Source organism: Diachasma alloeum, unplaced genomic scaffold, assembly GCF_001412515.2.
Source record: "Diachasma alloeum isolate Michigan unplaced genomic scaffold, Dall2.0 Dall_scaffold_00963, whole genome shotgun sequence".
NCBI lineage: Eukaryota > Metazoa > Arthropoda > Insecta > Hymenoptera > Braconidae > Diachasma > Diachasma alloeum.
This window is the reverse complement of record NW_021681080.1, coordinates 95,126-116,278: the sequence shown is the minus strand read 5'-3', so window position 1 is coordinate 116,278 and position 21,153 is coordinate 95,126. Positions and strand designations below refer to the sequence as shown.

The 21,153-nt window shown below is 41.8% G+C and overlaps 1 protein-coding gene across 1 annotated transcript; it reads right to left on the bottom strand.

Annotated features, from left to right (window-relative positions):
• Positions 1-1,165: 1,165 nt before the first annotated feature.
• On the bottom strand, positions 1,166-1,930 carry LOC107045502. The gene has a single exon (XM_015267804.1). The coding sequence runs from the start codon at positions 1,928-1,930 to the stop codon at positions 1,166-1,168; it is 765 nt and encodes a 254-aa protein (XP_015123290.1).
• Between the last annotated feature and the right edge of the window lie 19,223 nt (positions 1,931-21,153).

Below are 21,153 nucleotides of genomic sequence, written 5' to 3'. Positions count from 1 at the left end.
TTAGCTCGGGAGGCAGCCACTTTTATGGACGTCTGCAGGTGAATATCTAGACTGAGTGAGTCTCTGTGGCTTTTATCATTTGCTGCGTCATCTAGAGAGCTCCAAGCATCGCTTAGGCAATAGATAAAATCCCTGTACTCCTCAGTTGTCTTCGCCCAATGGTATTTTTCCGTTAATTTCATGGGTTTATCAGAGTCCTCACCCTCCAGATGAATGGAAGAGTATTGTACTGATACTTGGTAGATCAGATGGGGAGACGTGGTACCATGCGGGGAGACCCACGAGTCTTGCACTAGAAACATCGCCGGCCGGTTTACCCATATCACGTCAATCGTACTTGCGCCCCTCTGGTGTATATATGTGAAGTTGGCAGGTGTGTCGGAGCGAGTGCGGCCATTTAGGAGAATGAATCCAATGCTACTAAGTTCTTCTTCAAGACTCTTCCCCCTGACATCATCCTTGCGGTCTAGGCTTGACCTGAGATTTGATAAACAGGATCCCTCCGTGAGAGAGTCCTCCAGGTGATTTAAGTTACCAAAGCGAGCGTTTAAATCGCCGAGGATGAAAAATGGACAATCAGGCTCCCTCTGAGATATGATGTTAATGTCATCAGTGATCCCACTTACTGCCTCGTCGACGTCTAACTCTGGGTTAAGATAAGCTAGGCAGATAAATATTTTAACTTTAGAAATAACTGTGCAGACTATGACAAAGTGACTCGTACTCACTAGGGTAGTGGGAGGATCGCAGCCTTTCCTCTTTTTGACTAGGGCAATTATTCCCCCTGGAGTTCGACCAACCGTGAAAACCCTCTGCGCCCGGATTTGAATCTGGTGAAAATTGCTCAAAAACTTGGGCAGGTTCTTTACCTCATAGTCCTTCCAGGTTTCCAGCAGACCAAGGATTTCGAATCCCGCTAATTTCATCATCATGAAATGGTCTAGAGAACAAACGTTCTTGAAGCCTTCGATGTTCCAGAAACCAATGGTGAATGACGGGAAGTTTGCGGCAGCTGGGTTGGTGCGTTTGAGGGGGCGGATGATGGGGGGAACGGTGGAGGGTAGAGAAACGGGGGAGTGGTTGGGATGAGGACTAGCTGCGGAGGGCTGGAAGCTGGGTGGTGGGATCTTGGAGAACTGGAGGACGAAAAAACTTGATTATATCGCTAGATTTTTCTTGGTATTTTTTTGCCTGGTGGGAGGGAAGAATTCTGGTGGTCGCCTCCGCCACTTTGGGACTCCTCCTCACGATCTCTCTTCTTGGTCCTAGGTGCCTCCTCTATGAGGCTGATTGCTTCTTCCTTTGAGGTCTTCTTTCCGTCGATCCATAGGTCACCGTCTCTCAACCTGGCATTGATGTTCTTTGCTCTAAGGCCTTTCAGTAGAGGTATCAGCTCCTTGCGTTTGGATCTCACTTCCATGCTGTAATCGTTTGCCAGTGAGAACGGGGTATCTTTCAAAAACGAAGAGTTACTCAAGATACACATCTTGGTGTTGAATGACACGAGGGAGATCAGAGTAGGTCTAGGTTTATTGCCCTTATTGAAACCAATCCTCCTGATGCTATTGATTTCGTGGCTCAGTAGCGTAATTGAGAGGAATTTCTTCAGAAAACTGAGGAACTCTGGAATCAGCGATGTAGGAGAGGTCTCAGGAAGACCATATAGGATGATGTTGTTCTTACGCTGCTGGTCGTCCAACAACTTCGACTGAATTTCGATAGAGCTTCTCAGGGACCTGTTTTCTGATATCAGAGTCTGGATGTCGTGTGAATTTGATGCTACCTGGGATTGGAGCGGACCCACGGCCTCTTCTACAGATGCCTTAATTCTGGGGTTCATGAAGGATAAAAACTGATTTACCGTCAGAGCAGCCATGGCCGTGTTGCCATCAGGAGTCTCATCCTCATTTGTTTCCATAGGTGGCGCCATTATGGCGAGGTCCGGTTTGAATGTGCAGCCGAGCAACTGTCAAGTTCCGGGCCACCAATGATCAAAATAAACGAAAAAACAAAATGCTGGAGATACCGCAACGGGAATGATGAATTCTCAGATTGTTTCCTCCTCACAGCAGGATTTTAGATCCAAAAGAAATCAATACGGTGCCCTTTTCGCCGAGGAGAAAGACCGGTGATGTACTTGATTACTAGTGAGCTAGGTGAGGTTCAAGAAGCTACTGTACTCGGTGAGGTGCGATATAAAACTTGTACAGGTGATTTGCCCGAGATAGACTTGTACGGTGAGAGTCTAAGCCTAAACTGATTCGCGCGTGTTTCGGTGACTTAGGACTGATGACCCGAAGGGTCCCGGAGATTTTCGAAGTAGGCCGATGGTCGACCAGAATGTTCTGGAATTTTAGTTGCGTTTCAAATAAGTTTATAATGAAAATTTGGCTACTACCCACAGATTCGGAGATATTCATCAAAAATCCAGCTGAGGGCTATTGCGTTGAGCGCAGCAGGAGGTTTGAATAAGTTGCGCATGGCGCCAATCACGTGACTCATGGCACTGGCGCAGGGAGGGGAACAGCTGACGCGTTGCGCCGACTGCTCCGAAATTGCTATTATAATTTATAATAAATTAACGGTACATTTTGGGCTATAAGTTCCTAATTCCCCCCGATAGGAAATTTTCTCAGCTACAAAGAAATATTTTTTTTTCCCATCTGGTGAGGTTAACTAAAGATATCTAGGATTGAAGACGGTCTGTCGCCAATTCCCAATTGTTTATAACAAATTGTGAATCACCCCGGCAAATTTGAGCATATACTTTTTAAAACATTAATAATTACACTTTTAACTATCGATTGGTGTAATTTGGTGCCTTTTGGTTAATTTCGATATAAACGACATTTTCAGAGCTAGTTTGACTGGACTAATAAAGCACACCCTCCATGTCCCACCAGATATACAGAAAAATCTTCTTTAAGCGGAGGTTCTGTTTCGGCGTCGATGTACTGGGTTGCCCGGGATCTTCCTGCGGCTTTTTACGTTTAGGAATTTCGTAAAAAATATATTTGTCATCACCCGTTACAATTTTCCCTAAGAAGTCCTTTTTTTGTTGCCGGGCAAGCAGTGAAAGGCACGCGTTCATACGTTGACCCAGGTTGTGTTCGGTCAACACATGTGGGACTCACCTTCCAAATTTTTGGATTTTTCCCGTTTGGTGCAAACGCTTGGAAATAGCTGTTTGGATGACTCGTAACTGAGCTGCAAGCTCTGATTGCATTTGCATTGAGTCTTCTCCAGTAGAGCTTGCAATTCCGCATCTTCAAACTTTCCAGGCATGCCCAGGGCGGGGCTGCTCACTAAGATCAAAATCACCACTTCTAAAACGTTTGTACCAATAATTACACGTTTCGTAAGACACAACGTCGGCACCAAGAACTCTACATATTGATTTCCGTGCTTTAGAAGCATTTTTTCCTTGTTGGAATTCCTATAAAATGCAGTGCCGAATGTGCTGTTCATCAGTTGCCATCGTAAACTCTGCTATTCTGAGAAGTTATCTAACTCACGTAGACTTGTCGTTCGGTGTTCTGAAACCTTTTGTCTGATCCTTTCAAAACCACAAAAGACTGAGAAAATATTTTTTTAATTAAAAAAATTTTCAATTTATTTTCAATTTACTATTTTCAATATAATTTTAAGCTCGAAGAAAAAATCTGTAAAAATTAAGTCATACACATAATAGCATGTCGGTCAGATAGTGTAGGCCTTATAGGAATTATTGAAATTTAGTACCTATAGAGCATCATTCCGCACATTTTGAGCCCAAAATGATCCTCATAGGGTGAAAAATGACGTCGCCGGAGCAGATGAAAAAAACACTTTAACATGAGTGTAAATGGGAGTTGCTGAGACAAAAACGTGAATATCTCGGAAACTAGAATCGACAAAGTGGTCCCGTTTCATGCGAACGTCCACATATATTGATATTCTCTGTACTAAGATATTTTACCATTCGAAATTCTGCGAAAACTCCCAACGTGCCTTCTTACTCGTGGTTGTTCGGCTGTCATCATCAGAAGACTCATTATCTTCGTCAACAATTAATGAGTGTTGTTCTGGAGATGTAGGGGAGTAGATTCTGGGAGTAGATTGCAGGCTTCTCTCACCAGCAGGAAGTCTCTCCAACTGCTCATCAAGCAATTCATCCAACTCGTTGAGTAAAGAACTAGCGAATCATTCGATTCTTCTGGTGTGTCAGTGGATAAGTCGATCATCTTGGAGTTAGAGCAGGTATTTCCATGACACCCTGAACAAATGATGGAACACTTGAGACCAGCTTTTCTGCATCCACACCGATTGGTACAACTTCCTTTGCACGAACAGTGAATCATTTTGAGGATGTCTTCTGGGGCTGGCGGATCTTTTATCATAATAGGGATGAACATTTGATCCTTTAATTGCCAACCCCAGTCGACAGGGTTGAGATTCTCATTTCCAAGCCACTTCTGTACTTGGAAGTAGACTCTCTGTATGTGCTCTTCAGTAGCTGCAGCGGTCGGCGGAAGCTGTCCCAAGCGTACTTCTGTTCTTACTCGTGCAGTAGAGGACACGAAGCGTTCATATCGATACGCGTTGATCGATGAAACATCTTTGCTGGCGCCGTAAATTGCCAACATAAGACGTTCTCCTGCTTCCTTGATAGCTGCTCGTGAGGAATTTGCCTTATTGAACACAGCTACGTGATGGACCAACTCATTGTTCTTTTTCAGCAGCTTCAAAAAAGTTTTCTTGCCTTTGTACAACATGGAACTTGTCGTGTCGCACCCAGTTAATGCGTGACTCACCAGTATTGTATCTTTAAAATGATGATGTCGCTTGGTGGAAAACAAAGTGTTGCGAATTTTACTACTGCCTTGTTTAACGAAGAAAATTTCTTCATTGAGAGGTGTCAATGCTATGAGAAGCACCAATAAATCAACGTCTTGCCCAATGACTGCAATCTTCTCATGGGCGCCAAGCTGTTCAATGGCAGTAGTAGCAATGAGTCGATCAGCATCCTCGGGGGCTTGTTTCACTGCTATTCCAGCACTAGTAAGGTGAACTCTCAAGAAATCGATGAGCCTTTCCTTGTTTTTGTCATTTGACAAGAACTTAGCCTGGGCCAGGACAACTGGCATATCTTTCTCGAAGACTAATTGACTCCCAATGTTGGCTCTGGNCTTCTCATGGGCGCCAAGCTGTTCAATGGCAGTAGTAGCAATGAGTCGATCCGCATCCTCGGGGGCTTGTTTCACTGCTATTCCAGCACTAGTAAGGTGAACTCTCAAGAAATCGATGAGCCTTTCCTTGTTTTTGTCATTTGACAAGAACTTAGCCTGGGCCAGGACAACTGGCATATCTTTCTCGAAGACTAATTGACTCCCGATGTTGGCTCTGGATCGTCTAAACCTCTCGTATGATTTTATGCCAATCTCCCCTTCCTTGTAGCCATCAAAAACCACAATTGCCGTTGATCCATAATTTTTCTTGATGTAATTCTCATACAGGGTAAGAATGTCCGCATATATGCTTCCAACCGGCCAAACCACTTTGTGGAGGAGAAATCCACCATCAATGATGACTTTACACTGGCTCAGCTCAATGCCGCTCATGGGCTGCTCATCAAAGCTGCGTAGAGTTCCGATTTTTTGGATTTCCTCATAATGCCATTATCATCGAACAAAGAAGGTGGAAAAGGGGCTAATTCGTGATTCAACGATCTGATCGCCAACTGATTGTCCTCCGTTATTATCGCTGCAATCCGCTAAAATAAAAGGGTTGTGTTGACGGCTACAACTTCATTATTAATGACAATTCCACGTTTTGTCGCAGCCAGACTTTTCACCCGTGTTGAGCGTTTCAGTTTGATATCCCCAGCATTCATTCCGATCATCCCTCTCATGGCTTCCATTCCAATTGCTCTGGCTCTGTCACAATTTACACCCTCTCCAGCACATAATCGATCAGCGATAGACATAAGTTCCTGACCAGATGTTAATACGAAAGGATCATGGGCGATGAGCCACTTCATCAATTTCAGATAATCTTCTGTATCTCTCCTTATGCTAGTTGGTCTCCAGTCTGTATGTTGCTCCACTGTTGATGCTCTAACTCCACAAAAGGTCTCGAAAGCGTCTATAACCTCATAAGCAGCTGGCATACCCAGGATCCAACGCGCTACGACACCTTCATTGTTGATCCCACGTCCACTAGTGAGACCTCCAGAAACCTTCATCACACGCATCAAGGTTTGTTCCACGGTCATGTCAGTCCATATTCCTCCCCATTTCTTATCCGATCGTCGTATTGTACAATGTCCTCTTTTTGTAAACTTCGTGAACCCCTGTGGAGACATGATGCTCGGTAATTGGCACATGTCTTGGAGGTAGATCTGGGCGGATTTACCATACGCTATATGACCAGCTGCATGGAAAATGGGGAGCATGTATCGCACACACTGAAGATGTAATTGCCAGTTGCCTAGACGTTCAGCTTCGATAAATTGCATCACAACCGTTATACAGTCGAAATACTGCAACCAGAGTCTTGAAGTTCGACTGATATCAGCGAGGTTCTCCATTACTTTCAACATCTTGGCTTTGACCTTGATGAGTACTTCATCGTCATTAATTTCCTGCTTCGTCGGTGGGTCCAAGCTGAATTCTTTGAGCGAATCAGTGATATGTGCACGCTCTTGCTCATCAATAGCACTAGCATGCTGCGCAATGATGGAGCCTAAAGCAGTGTAGACGATAAGATGACCTCTGATTGCTCTACTGAAAGCATGACCTGTCAGCATATTATCGACGGTGTTTCCAGCATAAATGGTGCATAGCAGTTCCTTCAATCCACTTCCATCCATGATGGCTCCAATCGCTCCTAGATACGACATCAGCATGTGAAATCCTTCCAATCTTACGACTACATCTGTGAGGATAGCCCTGTCATTGGCAACAATTTCTCGTGCTTTGATGTATAGTGGCTGATCAAACGTCACAAAAGTAGTTTGTTGATTCAATCGAAGGGATTCCATGGCAGCTAAATGGAGAACGCTGTTGATCGTATCTAGATTGGACGGAGGTAAATTTACGAATGGTAAGCAGTAAATTTGTGAAACTTCGTACTCAGGATCGTTGCTGACGGTCTCCATGTATCCTCGCCAGCTAGGTAAATTTTCAACATGCAGCCATTTTGCGAGTATATGCAGAGAATATACAGTGGGTAATCGCTCACGTTCACCAAAGTCCAGTTGCCCTACATCCACAAAAGTGATTGATTTCAATCCTAGTCTCTCGCTAGTCAACTGATTACAATGCACGATGGGAATGTTAATTTTAGATGCTAGTTGTTCAGTCTTCGGGGCACGAGATAGTTTCGATATTTCTCGTTGTTGCCTCAGGGCAGACTTTGGTGTTACGCAGCAAATTCCCCCCATGCTATTGAAGGTGTTGAAGCCGTCTAGGGTGTATACATTGTGATCTGCAGTATCAAATACAAACTACACGTACGCATTTTCATCCATTTGCTTGTTGCTATTAAGCATGGCAGAAGCTTCGTAGAGGCTGATCTGAGAATAGGACGCGCTGAATCCAAGGCTGTTGAGGACATCAATTATCAACCTCGAACCAAATTTCCTTGTCAAATAAATCCCAGTGGCCAAGTGAACCGACGAAATGAATGTCCGAGGACGTACGACTGATATAATGGAATGAGCGATCCTATCTCGTTTTGTGATGAGCTTCTCCTTTTTCTTTTTCCCTTTCAATAAAACCTGATCGAGAAAAATGCGCAAGCTTTCAGGAATTACATCCTCAACGTTATTGAAAATTTCTACGGGTGATGGATAAACTGATGTATCGTAAACTTGACTTTTTATATCTTCTTTGATAATATCAGCCGCGGCAACTACAATTCGCAATCGTTCTTCCTTCTCCGTAGAAGCTCTATTCTGATACCAGGAGTCCATCAAAATTTTATATCCGGTATTTCGACAGCAAACAATGGTTGGTCTCCCGGATTGCTCCATAAATATTAAATCAGTGGCGTATTTGTTTAGTAATTTTTGTTTCAATACCTTCGTAGACACTGGGAAATCTTCCATCACCTTGATGAGATCTTTAAGGAACAATTGACAGTCATCACTATCTTCTAAATACTGGCAAACCTTCTGAAAGGCTGCTTCCACGCCTGGTGTCTTGGGTCTGCCAATGCTTGTATTTTTGGAGATCAATAAGAATTTAGCATAGCACGCCTTATGATATCGAGCTTGAACTTGTAGAAGGGATACTGAAGATAGCCTCAATTTAACCGCCTGCGTCCATTCATCTTCATTTCCACGCTCTTCAATCGTTTCTTCCATACGCTGTTGTATCTGGTCAGTCACGACAGTTCGGAATGGTTTTCGAGTTGTTTCATCACACTTTTTGCTACATAAAAAACAATCCATTAAATAGTCAAATTGAGCTTCAGCTTCAGGCTCTTCTATTAACACTTTCTTAATTGGTCTCAGCGAACAGTAAGCAATTCGACAGGGCTCATGCACTTCGATTTCCGTTAAAAGTTCCAAAATTTTCCACTTATCATCCCCTCTCAGTTTACTTTTCGCGATAAAGTTATTAATGCCTCTCTGCTTCACTGTGGTTGTCACCGTGTCCCCTACTAAACTTCCCTCACAGATTACACAGACTCCGGAAAAAGACATTTTTGCGTCTATAACACGTTCAATAGTCACCCAATGTCCAGTCTTGGTATTGTTGAAGTCGAGGAAGCCGTAATAACGGTGTAAAGGAAACACTGTCAATAATTTGCACTACACTTAAGAGATATTTTGATATTTTTATCCAGACTAGCACTAGACTACTCGTATGCCACATGGCTTGGGCCTTAACTGAATTATTAACGACTATCGGTTGAATGCGACTGAAGCAGGGACAGCTGCTCCATCCCGTTAGGGGAAGGGGCCAGGTATAGACCCTTCGATTCTAAAATACCACTAAGAGAGTCGGCATAATCACGAAAAAATTTGGATTTTCGTCCACAGCGATGCTAGTAGTTTCACGTTTGAAAATAAGCTGAGAAAATATTCGTTAATATTATTGTTAATAACATAGACTCTTCGATTCTAAAATACCACGAACAGAGTCGGCAAAATCACGAAAAAAAATTGTACTTTCGTCCACAGCGATACTAGTAGTTTCACGTTTGCAAATAAAGATAGACAATATTAGTTAATAATATTAGATACAATTAGGCACTGAAAATGCAGGAAAAAGAAAATGAAGGGGACGGCGCCCTTCGATGACCCAAGGAGTCGAGGGGTCAATACGGCTCCATTGCCATATGCCTCAGGTAGATCATGTACTAAAAATGATACTTGAATGGTGAGGTAATTGAATTAGGGCGAGTGAATTGTGGGGTACTCCCATCAACTTTCCTGATTTTAGTTCAGGCAGACATAGTTTAGACTGTAACATGTTCTGTGCCCACTTTAAGGTTCATTATATTTTGTCATTGAACATTCTTGAGAATTTCCGTGTATTTCAATTGTTTCCTTAATCCTCCCCAGGTATACGCATTCGACAGAGCATTTGAAAGTTCTGCGCATGCCGCGTATATCCATGAGTGGCGCGCGCAATGGGGGGCCGGGCATACGTGATCAGCTGATTATTTGGGTCTTTTTGTTCCAAACTGTGTTAAACAATTAATTAAAAAATAACAGTAGGCTCAGGAACATTACTTCTACTTGAAATTTGAAAAATTAGGTCAGCCCAACCTCCGAATATTTTTACTTTTTCGATAGGATTAGACAAATTAATCCAGTGTAGTTTTTTGGCGTTCGCCCCAATTTTTTCATTAGTTTTAACTAATTAAGGATATTTCTGTTGAACGTGTGGGTGCACATTTTTGATATAATGATCAAGGGAATTTTCTGTTCATTTTGGTGTAATTTCAGCCTGCCAGGACTTTTTGAGGTAGTCAAGGTCCAATTTGACTGGCCTATTAAGGGGTAACGGAACCGACCACAAAAAGACGTTTACCAAAAACAAGTTTTCTTGGATTCTATGCAATGAGAATCAATGAAACTTTTTCCCCATATTGAGAGTAGCACGACAAAGCTATATAATCTTCTATTATAATCTATATAATCTTCATTTGGCAATAACTTCTTGCTGCTCATGATATGAGCTCTTCACATTAAGCTGAATTTTCTAAATTTTAATAATAAAAAAACGATTCATTCCATCCCTAACTCCTCGGAGTTGTATCAGTGCCTGCTATATCGCTACGACAGCTTGGCGACAATCGGGGCGGTAGGGGAATTGAGCAGTAAGGGGAAAGGGAACATAGGGGCTGGTAGAAGAGAGGACTGGAACTACTGAAGCGACGTCTCGTGTCATCGGTAGAAAATACTTTTTGGGGACACTTGAGATTACCTCCACGGCCGCAAGACTAAAATGTCAGAGCCATAAAAATCGAAGAAGAAGAGATTACCTTCCTCTACCATAACTTAGAAATATTTTACGCCTTATAGCGCCATCGTTTAGGAAGAATTGTTATTGGAAATGATGCTCTATGGGTACTAAATTTTAATAATTCCTGTAAGTCCGACACTGTCTGACCGACATGCTACATCGTGTAGATTTGGGCCCGTGGGCAAATGGTTCCGTGCCCAGCTGTTTTTTTGACAACTCGCGCCGTGGGCTGTAGCGCTTCGTATACACAAGATGCCTGTGGACAGTTGTGCCCGGACGAATGTCACAAGGTATCATAGAGGAAGGTAATCTCAAGTGTCCCCAAAAAGTATTTTCTACCGATGACACGAACGTCGCTTCAGTAGTTCCAGTTCTCCCCTCTACCAGCTTCTATGTTCCCTTTCCCCTTACTGCTCAATTCCCCTACCGTTTTTCGAATGGAAATTATATTTTTTATTAATTAACGAATTTGGGGGGGGGGGGTTTGGTATTGACGTACTTTGGATCCGATCCATGTTTCCATGGCGATCCATGACATGTATTACATCTGAGCAGTTGAAATATCATAGTTGAAATGGGATAAGTTGAAAAAGTGTTAGTTAAACAATCGGTAGTTGAAATGTCGCCTAGTTGAAAACACATGGATTTGTCATATGCTCGCTGTCCCGTTTGTTTTTCATTGTCATTTACGCATTATTCTCGGAACTGAATTTTCCGAAATAACGAAGAACGACTGCAAAATAATTATTGTCCTTTGGTGAAAATGTCGGTAATTATATCTCCAAGTTACCTCTAAAATTTCAGATAAAAAAAAATTTCGAGTACTCGCAGATTAAAAAAAAAAAAAGATTTTACAATAACGGCTCTAAAAATGGAATGAATTGAGTTCAATTGTGCTCATTTTAAAGTTTTTCCAATTACCTTATAATGTGTGAAAACGAAAATTCGATTCCTAATGATTAAATTTAATTATTTCGCCTTTTTCCCAAACAATCAAAATTTAAGTGGACAAAGTGAAATTGTGACGATCTTCAACTAATCAATAATTTTCGCCACAACTTGTCTTTAAGCTTAAGGCCATATAACGCCAAGTTTACCCTTTGGCGCCAGCCTATTTTTATTGTTTTATTCTGGATAAATAGGCAAAGTCCAAAAAACACTGAAATTACTCAAACTTACCAACCAAATATTGTACTCAACCTGGAACTCTCAACAACAAGGGGGAGGGGGATCGATACCCCCTACGGATTCTCAGAAGTCCAAGAAATAAATATCACGTAGAATTGATGCCCTAAAGAAACAATTATATTATGCAGATAATACAATAAAGTAATTACATCAATTGGAAACCAAGAATAATAATTTTAAGTACAATTCTAAGAATTAAGCTGGACTATGGATATTACTTTACAGTGTGAGGAAAAGAACCCACTTTCCTCGCTCTCTCAACATACAAAAATGAATTTTAATTCAGAGCTGGATAACAGCATCCAGAAATTGACTCAAATAGATTAGAGATTGTATCTCAGTTTTCCATCAATCAAGAACTTCACAACAAATGACGTCCCAGTTCTTCAACAATAACAACTAAATTCATTCAACTTCTCAAACAACCAAAAATAAACAAATCTTATCTCAAGCACGAGAAAACATACATTATTGAGACCTCTGTCGCTTCAAGAATCATAAATCAAATCAAATTAATTCAAAACTAACTCTCAATAGACTTGGGGACACAGCTCCGACCCTGAACCTTAAAAAATTACTCAAAACACGACTTATTTCGATTCGTCCAATCCAGGGCCCCGGAATCCGCTCCAGCTGCTCCAGACCTTCCAGAAAATCGACTTCAGTCCTCAACTACTCGACGCTAACTGCTACGCAATTTTCTTTACTCAACAAATTCAACTGCTACGCAGTTTTCTCGACTCAACCAATATAACTGCTACGCAGTTTTCTCTACTCGACTCAACTGAGTTCCATCCGCAGGTTAGTCTCGGGGTGAGCTGAACTGACGCGGGCCGCTCGTCAAGTTTATGCCTATCGGGAGGATTATCCTCCCCTCCGAGGCCCTCTATCTACTCAAATTCGCCACTAAACAGCCCTGGACTAGATCGAATTGTTACAATTTGTAATTCGATTAAAATCGAAATTAGCAATATTTAAAGGTATCCAAATTTCCGATATTGTGGATTTCATCCCACGATGATTCGATTTCCTGGAAATGATTCCCCAAGTCTGTCCAGAGTTTTCTTGAGATCGCAGTTTCCTATCCCTTCCGGAAGTCGATGACACCCCGACTCCCATTAACTTTTCTACTCGGCTAGTAGGACAGGTCCGTTTCTAGGTGTCGGATGAGTCTCCAACGTGGCCCCAACAGATTTTTCTCGGGGCCGTCCTGTTCCTCATCGTTGGGCTCCTTCCTCAACGGTCTTCTCCTCAATCCAAATATTTGAATATAATTAATAATAATAATTTTTTCTTGTGGTTGTTCCAATGGTCATTTCCTTGATTTTAAAATAAAACAAATCAAAATACTTGGCAATTGAATTGTCACAAATTTTTTTGAAATATCATAACTCGCTTAAAAAAAATCGGATGGGTCTAAAAATTTTATGAGAGCTTGGTCTCATGTACTTCTAAGAAAAAAATCGGCAAGGCAATCGGAAAGATCACATTTTTTTCATTTTGTATTTGACGTGGAATTGCTCATTCTTTTGACATTTACTTAATAATGTATTTTTAACATTCTAATCGTGGCGTTATTTCGCTTATTGTTTTTTTCGTTGTGAAAATCACTATTTCTGTATAGACATTTATGATTCTTACGGCAGCTTTTTCAAAATAACGTGTTTTCGAACCTATCGTATAACTATTAGTATGGGACAAATTAACTCATTATGTTCCACAACTTGAACTAAAAAAAAGTTGTCATTCTAGTCAGTGAGAGATTCTCTAATCAAAGCACACATGAGCTTGGGATTTCTCGAACTCAATGTTTCCGAATACAGAGAGGACAAATTACAAATTTCAACTCTCTGTGTTCAATTTGGGAGCATTATGTACATTGGCAAAACCAACAATGTCTAATGCATCAAATATCGTTAAATGCTTGAATAATTTGTGTTCATATAATTTGTGTTCATATAAGCTTTACAGTTTTTTCATGTCATATTTCTCAGCGACGACTAACATTTTCATAGCCACATCTGAGTTATCGAGAGCTATATGGTCACAACCGGTGTACAAAAAATATTTTTCACATCTACCCTGATGCCTGTGGTGACAACGTGATGATCTTTCGCCTCTTTCAGATTTCAAAAATACTTTGAAATAGGTGACTTTGCGCTGCAAAAATGAGTTTATATGTAGGTCTTCTCCACTGATGATGATTTGAACATCACTGAAAAATGATTGCAGTAAAAATAATTGAAATTCGTTATTTACACTCAGTGATTTTGGATGATAATTTTTAACCCTGTACGTTACGAAGAATCGGCCAAAGGGCCTGATGTCTATGTCTTTGAAATCGCAACTCTCTGCCCACACAAATAATTTCCTATTGTTGGTTGAAATGAGATTAGATTAGATATATACGCGGCTGGTCGATTGAAACGCCCAGAGTCACCTAAATCTTACCTTCTTTTGTATTAGATTTATGACTTCATTCTTGGCTTTTTTTCAACAATGTTGACATTTATTTATAAAAAAATGAATACAGATTCAATCTTGTAAATAATTGCCGTCACTTTGCACGCATTTTTCCCATGTATCGGGCAATTGTCGGATTCCGGCTCGGGAAAAAATGATGGTTTTGATTGGGTGAAGTCATCAATGCTCTGCCGGACTTCTTCGGGAGATTGGAACTGGGTATCTAGCAGGTGATGTTGTAGCGCCCGAAAAAGGTGATAGTCAGAAGGCGCAAGGTCTGGAGAATACGCCATATATGGGAGAATTTTCCAGCCCAACGTGAAGATAACTTTCAGGCTTTCTTTTGCTGTGTGTGGCCACGCCTTGTCCTGTAGCAAAATTATTTGCCTCGTACCACTACCAGTAAAAGGTCTCTTTTCCTCAATAGCATCACTCAATTTCACCAGTTGGTCCTGATAACGCTTAGCAGTGACGGCTTCCCCCCTGTTCGAGTATCTCATAATAGATTACACCTTTAGAATCCTACCAAATATACAGCAACAATTGTTTCCCGTGAATGATCGGATTTGCAATACTCGTTGATGGTACCCGGGATAAACCCACGACTTTCGCCTCTTAGGATTGTCGTAAAATATCCACTCTTCATCCCCAGTCACAATTTTATGTAAAAAGTCTTTTTATTTGAATCTGGTCAGTAGGCACATGGCAATTTCACAGCGTCGACTTTTGTTTTCTGAGGTAATATGACAGGGCACCCAACGACCTTCCTTCTGTATCCTACCAATTCTTTTTAAACGCCTCGAAATAGCTGATTGAGTTACTCCGAGAGTATCAGCAAGCCCCTCTTATGTTTGACAGGGATTTTCATTGAGTAGGTTGTCCAACTCCTCGTCCTCAACTTTTTTTGGTTGCCCAGGACTTTCTTCATCCTGGAGATCAAAATTTCCATCCCGTAATTTTTTAAACCACTTTTTACATGTGCTATAAGATACAACACTCTCTCCCAAGTCCGAACAAATCATTTCTTGTGCTTCCGCAGCAGTTTTTCCAAGTTGGAAGGTGAAAAGAAGGGAGTGCCTCAAGTGCTGCTTGTCGAACGACATTTTTATTTACTATGTTTTTTGAGGTTGTGTTAATCGGACCACAATCGGATTTGAGTGGTTTGATAGCTCACAGATGGCGCTTCGAAACGCCCTTTATTGCGGGAAAATTTTTTAATTCAAATAGGTGTTCTAATCAACTTAATCTTGGGGCCGAGGATTAAGTCATACACCTAACACCGTCCGCCTTTTTCCCCCGGTCAGTCTATCAGCTCGAGCCCTGTGTCTTTCACGAGGCTAATAAGGCTGTTGACTGGTACTTCGTTTAAATCAGCTGGTTCCAGAAAAGCCTGGCCCCAGTTTTTATATCTACGAATAGCTAACACGGGGCACTCGAAAAGAATATATGCGGCGTCTTCCCTTTTCCCTCCGCATAGCCTGCAGTCTTTCTGCTCGGCCAGCTTCATTTTGTACAGGTAAGTCCTAAGGGCTGCGTGGTCCGTAAGAAGGCCTACCGCGACCCTCAGGTTCTTCTCGCTCATACCCAGAAGTTCCGTTGTCCTTCTACTCGACTGCCTTCCCATAAACAGTTTTGCCTGTCTACAGGTCACAGCATTTCTCCAGCGTTTTTCATGTCCCCGCTGTAGGTGATCTTTAATAAACTCTTTACCCACTGCGAATGGTATCCCAACTAGCCTCTCTGGTGGGTCCTTTTCAGTTCCCTCCTTGGCCAATTTGTCCGCCTCTTCGTGACCTTGTATTCCATGGTGGCTCGGAACCCAGGTTAGGGTCATTTTATTATTTTCCCCTAATGCGGCTAGTACCTGCATGCACTTCCACACCACGTTGGATTCAGTAGTGGCTTTCTCCAGTGCTTTGATAGCTGCCTGGCTGTCGCTGCAGATGAACATTTTCATTTTTTTCATTTCCTTTGCCAGGGGGTGCTGCGCACATCTGGTAATGCCCAACACCTCAGCTTGAAAGACTGTCGCGTATTGGCCGGAGAATGACTCTCTCTATAGCCCTCCTTCAAGCAATAGACTCCGGCCCCAAAGCGTCCATTGTAACCGGATCCATCAGTAAACCAGTATTCCTTCTCGGGTCCCGGTTTAATTGAATTCAGCGACTCTTCTCTGAATGGGATTCTAGATTTGAAGACTTTCTTGATCTGATATTTCCTACGGATTCTATCAGATTTGCTCACGAAGGGATTTTCGTTTATCAGCCCAAGTCATGTGTGTCCTTGGCCCGTCATTTTCCATGCCTGTTGACATCTAAGTCTGTAGGCCGTGGTGCTTCCACAGCCGACTGCTCTGAGGTCCAAGGGCTGAATACTGAGTGCTATCGCTAGCGCCTCAGTCGGTGTGATTTTCATGGCCCCTGGCGCGGCCCTCAAGAAAGCTCCTTGTAAGCTCTGCAATAGGTTCCTTGCTTCCACCTTTCCCGCCCTGGGCCAACAAACAATCGCTGCGTACATCAATCTTGGCAGTAATATCATCTGATGGAGCTACAGCAGAATTCCGAGATTAAGCCCCCAGGTTTTGCCAATGGCTCTTCTGCATGCCCACGTTGAGGCATATACCTTGTTTGTTTGTACATGAAGATGTTCTTTCCAACTGAGTTTGCTGTCTAAGAGTACCCCTAGATATTTTACTCTGCTGGTGTAATTCACCGTTGAGCCGTTCAGACTTATAGGCTGAATTGCCTCTGGCTTGTAATTCCTAGTGAAGACTAGGAGGTAAATAGGTAAAATAGCACCTCCAAATTAAGACCTAATTTAAAATTAATTTTCCGACCTTAACGAATTTGTTTCTATGTGAGACGATCTTAACAATGCTCGGAAGGCAGGACAGAACCTCGAAATAACCAACAATGCTTTGGAACCTCTAAATTGCACTCAATTAATTTCTCAGAATTTGCATCACTCTTAGCACTACCCAGGGACCACTACGTGGAAGTGGTGATGCGAAGGTCCCCGAAGAACCGACCTAACACACCACAACAGTCCTATCCCTGGAATGCAGATTGAAGATTGGGGTCTGCAAATTTCTCCATCCCCCCTCCTTGGGATTATTTAATTAAATAAATATTTAATGAATATGAGAAAATATTGAAAAATAAATTAATGATGATGATTTCTTGGAACAATTTGACATTTAGTGGGGAAAGTGAAGTCCTTTTATTTGGGAATTCCAAACTTCAATATCCCTACCCGAGGTGAGAGCCAATCAACCCCTAAGTCCCAGCATGACCCGGGTGCCTAAAGTGACTATAACACTCACATACGTAGAAGTGGAAGAGGGTCAAATTGTGTACCATGCCCCTCTACGCATAGCGAAATATTGTACTTTTCCATGCTGTAATTTGTTATATCCAAAATTTCATTTCCCTAAATTAACCAAACATTAAACGACTCTCAGTATTCCCAACACCGAAGGAATGCTGTATCAGCACACAGTGCATCGCTCCCGCAAATTTCAACACGTTCAACGACCGATTTTGCGGCTATTTTCCAATCAATTCATAAAAGAATTTTCTGGAACTTCGTGGCTTTTGCTACGGGGCAAAAACTGCCACGAAGAACAGCAGTCGTTAGCCAGAATTCGGAAATATAAGACCCAGCGGAAATAGCTCGCGGAATCGATCGGATAGTATTCAACTCCGGTAGTAATTCGATAAATTAGGATCGATACTACGTTTACGGTGACTTTTCGTGTGAAATTGGTCGGAAAAGTGATCCTTGGTGCTGATCTGGGGACTGACCACTCTAAAATCGAGAGCAGCAGTTTTTCTTGCGCATAAAGGGACGAAATTAAAAATTCAATTTATTAAATAGTGCTGACGTGCTCAATTCAAACTGTTAAAACTCTGTATCAACTTTTGTTACACTAGTGAGTGGAAGTTTATCTCAGTGCACGAGTATACACAAGCTTAGTGTCGAAAGTGCGAGAAAAGAACAGAAACTCACAACCAAAAACAGTTATCAAAAATAGTGATTCGAACTTGACTAGCAACGTAAGAACCGATTTGAATATGGATAAAGTTTACATCGAGCGAGTACCTAATCCTTAAACTTGAAAATTGATAGGAGATTTTCTAGGGGAGACAGATTAGAAGATAAAATATTGTAAAGATTTCTGTAATTTCCAATACTATCTTATTTTGAAGATTATACGTGAAAATTCCTCAAACATAAACAAATCTTTTGGTTATTTCGAGAACCTTTTTCCCTTCCTGGGTATTCCTTAAAATCCTCCCCACATTTACTTTTCATTTGCAAAGAAAACGGTACGACTAATAAATGCAGTAAGCGTCGTCCTTCCCTTAAAAACTAAAACAAGATAAATTATAAATTCCGATAAATCTTGGACAATTTTAGCAAATTGTTTCGAAATTAAAATCATTATTATTTTTCTTTCTAGAATTCTTTCTTCCCCCACTTCCGTCATAAAAGTTAGAAATTATTGTCCAAGTCTTATTATCAATTTACAGACTCCCCCCCGCAATCATTTTCAAGCGTACAAATTTTGATATTTAAATAATAGTTGAATCAGATTTACCACAACTGTGTAGATTATTCAGGCTTATAATAGTTGCTCAGAATATTGAACAAACTTAGAACCCGATCAGGACCCGGAGCCGAGCAGGTGAATGAAAACTTACTCAGTCTGGATCCGACCCCTCTTCCTCCTTCACCATATCTCGGCACTAGACGTCTGAGTTCCCTCCACGTACGCTCAACACCTTGGACGTGTGCACCATTAGTCCGATTGATGTGATAAAATCTGTGGTTGACGCGTACATGTTCGTATCCATGCAGCACCAAACCAACGTATCCGGACCAATAGTCAGTGTTTAATCGCGAGCCGTGCTTGACGTATTTACTTATTTCAGAGATAAGTGTGTCGGCTTTCCGGTCAGGTACCACGACAATGACTAATTGTCCCGATATCCTTTCCCGTAGGCCTAGCATCCATTGCTTCGGTTTAACAGTAGGTCCTAATCTCAGTTTCCTCCCTCCCCAGCACAATTCATCTACCTCACCTATTCCACCCCTCCCCTCTATCTTCGCACGATTACAATCGGCTACCCATAGACCCAAGGCTACGTTAATCCGATTTATGACTCTGCGGACTGTTGTGATTGCGGTCCTACTCTCGATAGAGAGGTACTCTAGTGCGTTCTGTATATAAAAATATTACAATAAATAATTTCCGTAAATTTATCCCAACATTGGTAAACCACGAACCATTAAAGACACTAAGTGATCTAGTACATTTTATTCTCCTCCGTTTACGGTGCGAATCTAGAATTATTTTTGCCCTTTGACATCTAAATAACTCCCGCTTGTAATCCATATACATATATTCATTGCAATCCGGACACAGAGCAGAAGATTTAATCACTTCTCTGTCTCTAAGGAAATCAATTATCCGTTGATCGCTTCTACAGATTCTATACAAATCATCGAGTATCATAATGGCTGTTACTATCGGTTCTGAACAATAACAATACACCTCATATATCGCTATCACCCCAAATCCGTCAATTCTTCCGTGGAATATCCAATAATTGAGACCGACACTTAAAACTTAGTGAAAACAATCAGAACATCATGCAGAATAAGTTAATTAATTAAATTATTAATAATGAGATGGAGTAGCTATACGCTGACATTACCGACTAGTAGTGTAGTCTTGGCCGGGTTGACTGACAGCCCAGTTTTCCTGCACCGCCCTCAACGATGCTGAAAGCCGTTGCCATCAGGTTTCTGAGCACCCTCAGAAATCCACCCCTGATCACAATTGTCACATCATCAGCAAAACCAGTAACGTCGAATCCCGCTTCACGCAGCTTGCTTAGGAGTTCGTCCACCACCAAGTTCCACAGCAGAGGGGACAAGACTCCTCCCTGCAGACATCCCCTGGCCGGGCGCCCCTCCACGCAGCTATGTCCATGTTTCACTGACAGTTTTCTGCCCTTTAACATGCTTTGTGTCTAAGCGATGATCGCCCTAGTGATCTCATGCTTTTCCATTGCTCTTTCTATGACTGCATGAGGGGTACTATCAAAAGCTCCCTCTATGTCTAGAAAGGCGTATCCCTTGGCAGCAAATTGTCCCTCAATAAGTCCCACCAGATTGTGTAAAGCGGTGTCTTCTCTCCCTATAAGCTGTGAGGTATTTTTCCAAGCGCGTCTGCGGGATTCAGGCACGTGGTTCTCCACGAACTTTCAGCGACCCTTTGGACTCTCTCAACCCGAAATCAGAACGACGGGGATAAACGAGAGAAGACAAAATACCAAAAAGGGCGCCAGTCCTTTGAACCTTCAAAGGATAACGTCACGATGTCGAAGCGCGTTCCACGACCAGCTCAGGAAACCGCGGAGGCGTGTGGGAACGGGCGAACAATTAATGTGTTTCAACGCCATGAATTATTCGGAAATAAAATAAAATATATTTTTGTCACAATAGTAAAACGATAGAAAAATTCGGCCAAATGCCAGTGAAATAATATTCGCTAGTTTTCCCTGTGCGAGAGAGGACTCCCGCGAGCAAAGGTTCGACAGAAATCAAAATTATCAATTGTCTGAAGCTACAATTTATAAATTTTCAGAAACTAACTGACTGTGTGATAATTACAAAATTAAGTGATTCAATGAAATGTGGGAGAGAGAACTCTACACGCGGTATGATTCGATACAGAGTATTAATATTTTAGCACATGCGAAAATAAGAAGTAATTACAAAAATCTAACATTTTCACTTAATTGGAAAAATGAACCAATATCATACAGCCACAATTTAATGACGAAATATTATCATTCGCGAGAAGCACCCGAAGCGCGACAACGCGAAGGCCACACGAATGAAGAAATTGAACAAAGTTCCAAAATCAAAGCCAATAAACGGCAACAATATGAATGAAATAATTAATATTTAATAATGAAAATAAAGGAATGAGGCCAAAGGCCACTGAGTGCCGCATCCCGAAGGCAAAAGG

Excerpts from the sequence above, each read along its gene's own strand:
- LOC107045502 (XM_015267804.1), bottom strand. The coding sequence starts at position 1,930 with ATGGCGCCACCTATGGAAACAAATGAGGATGAGACTCCTGATGGCAAC.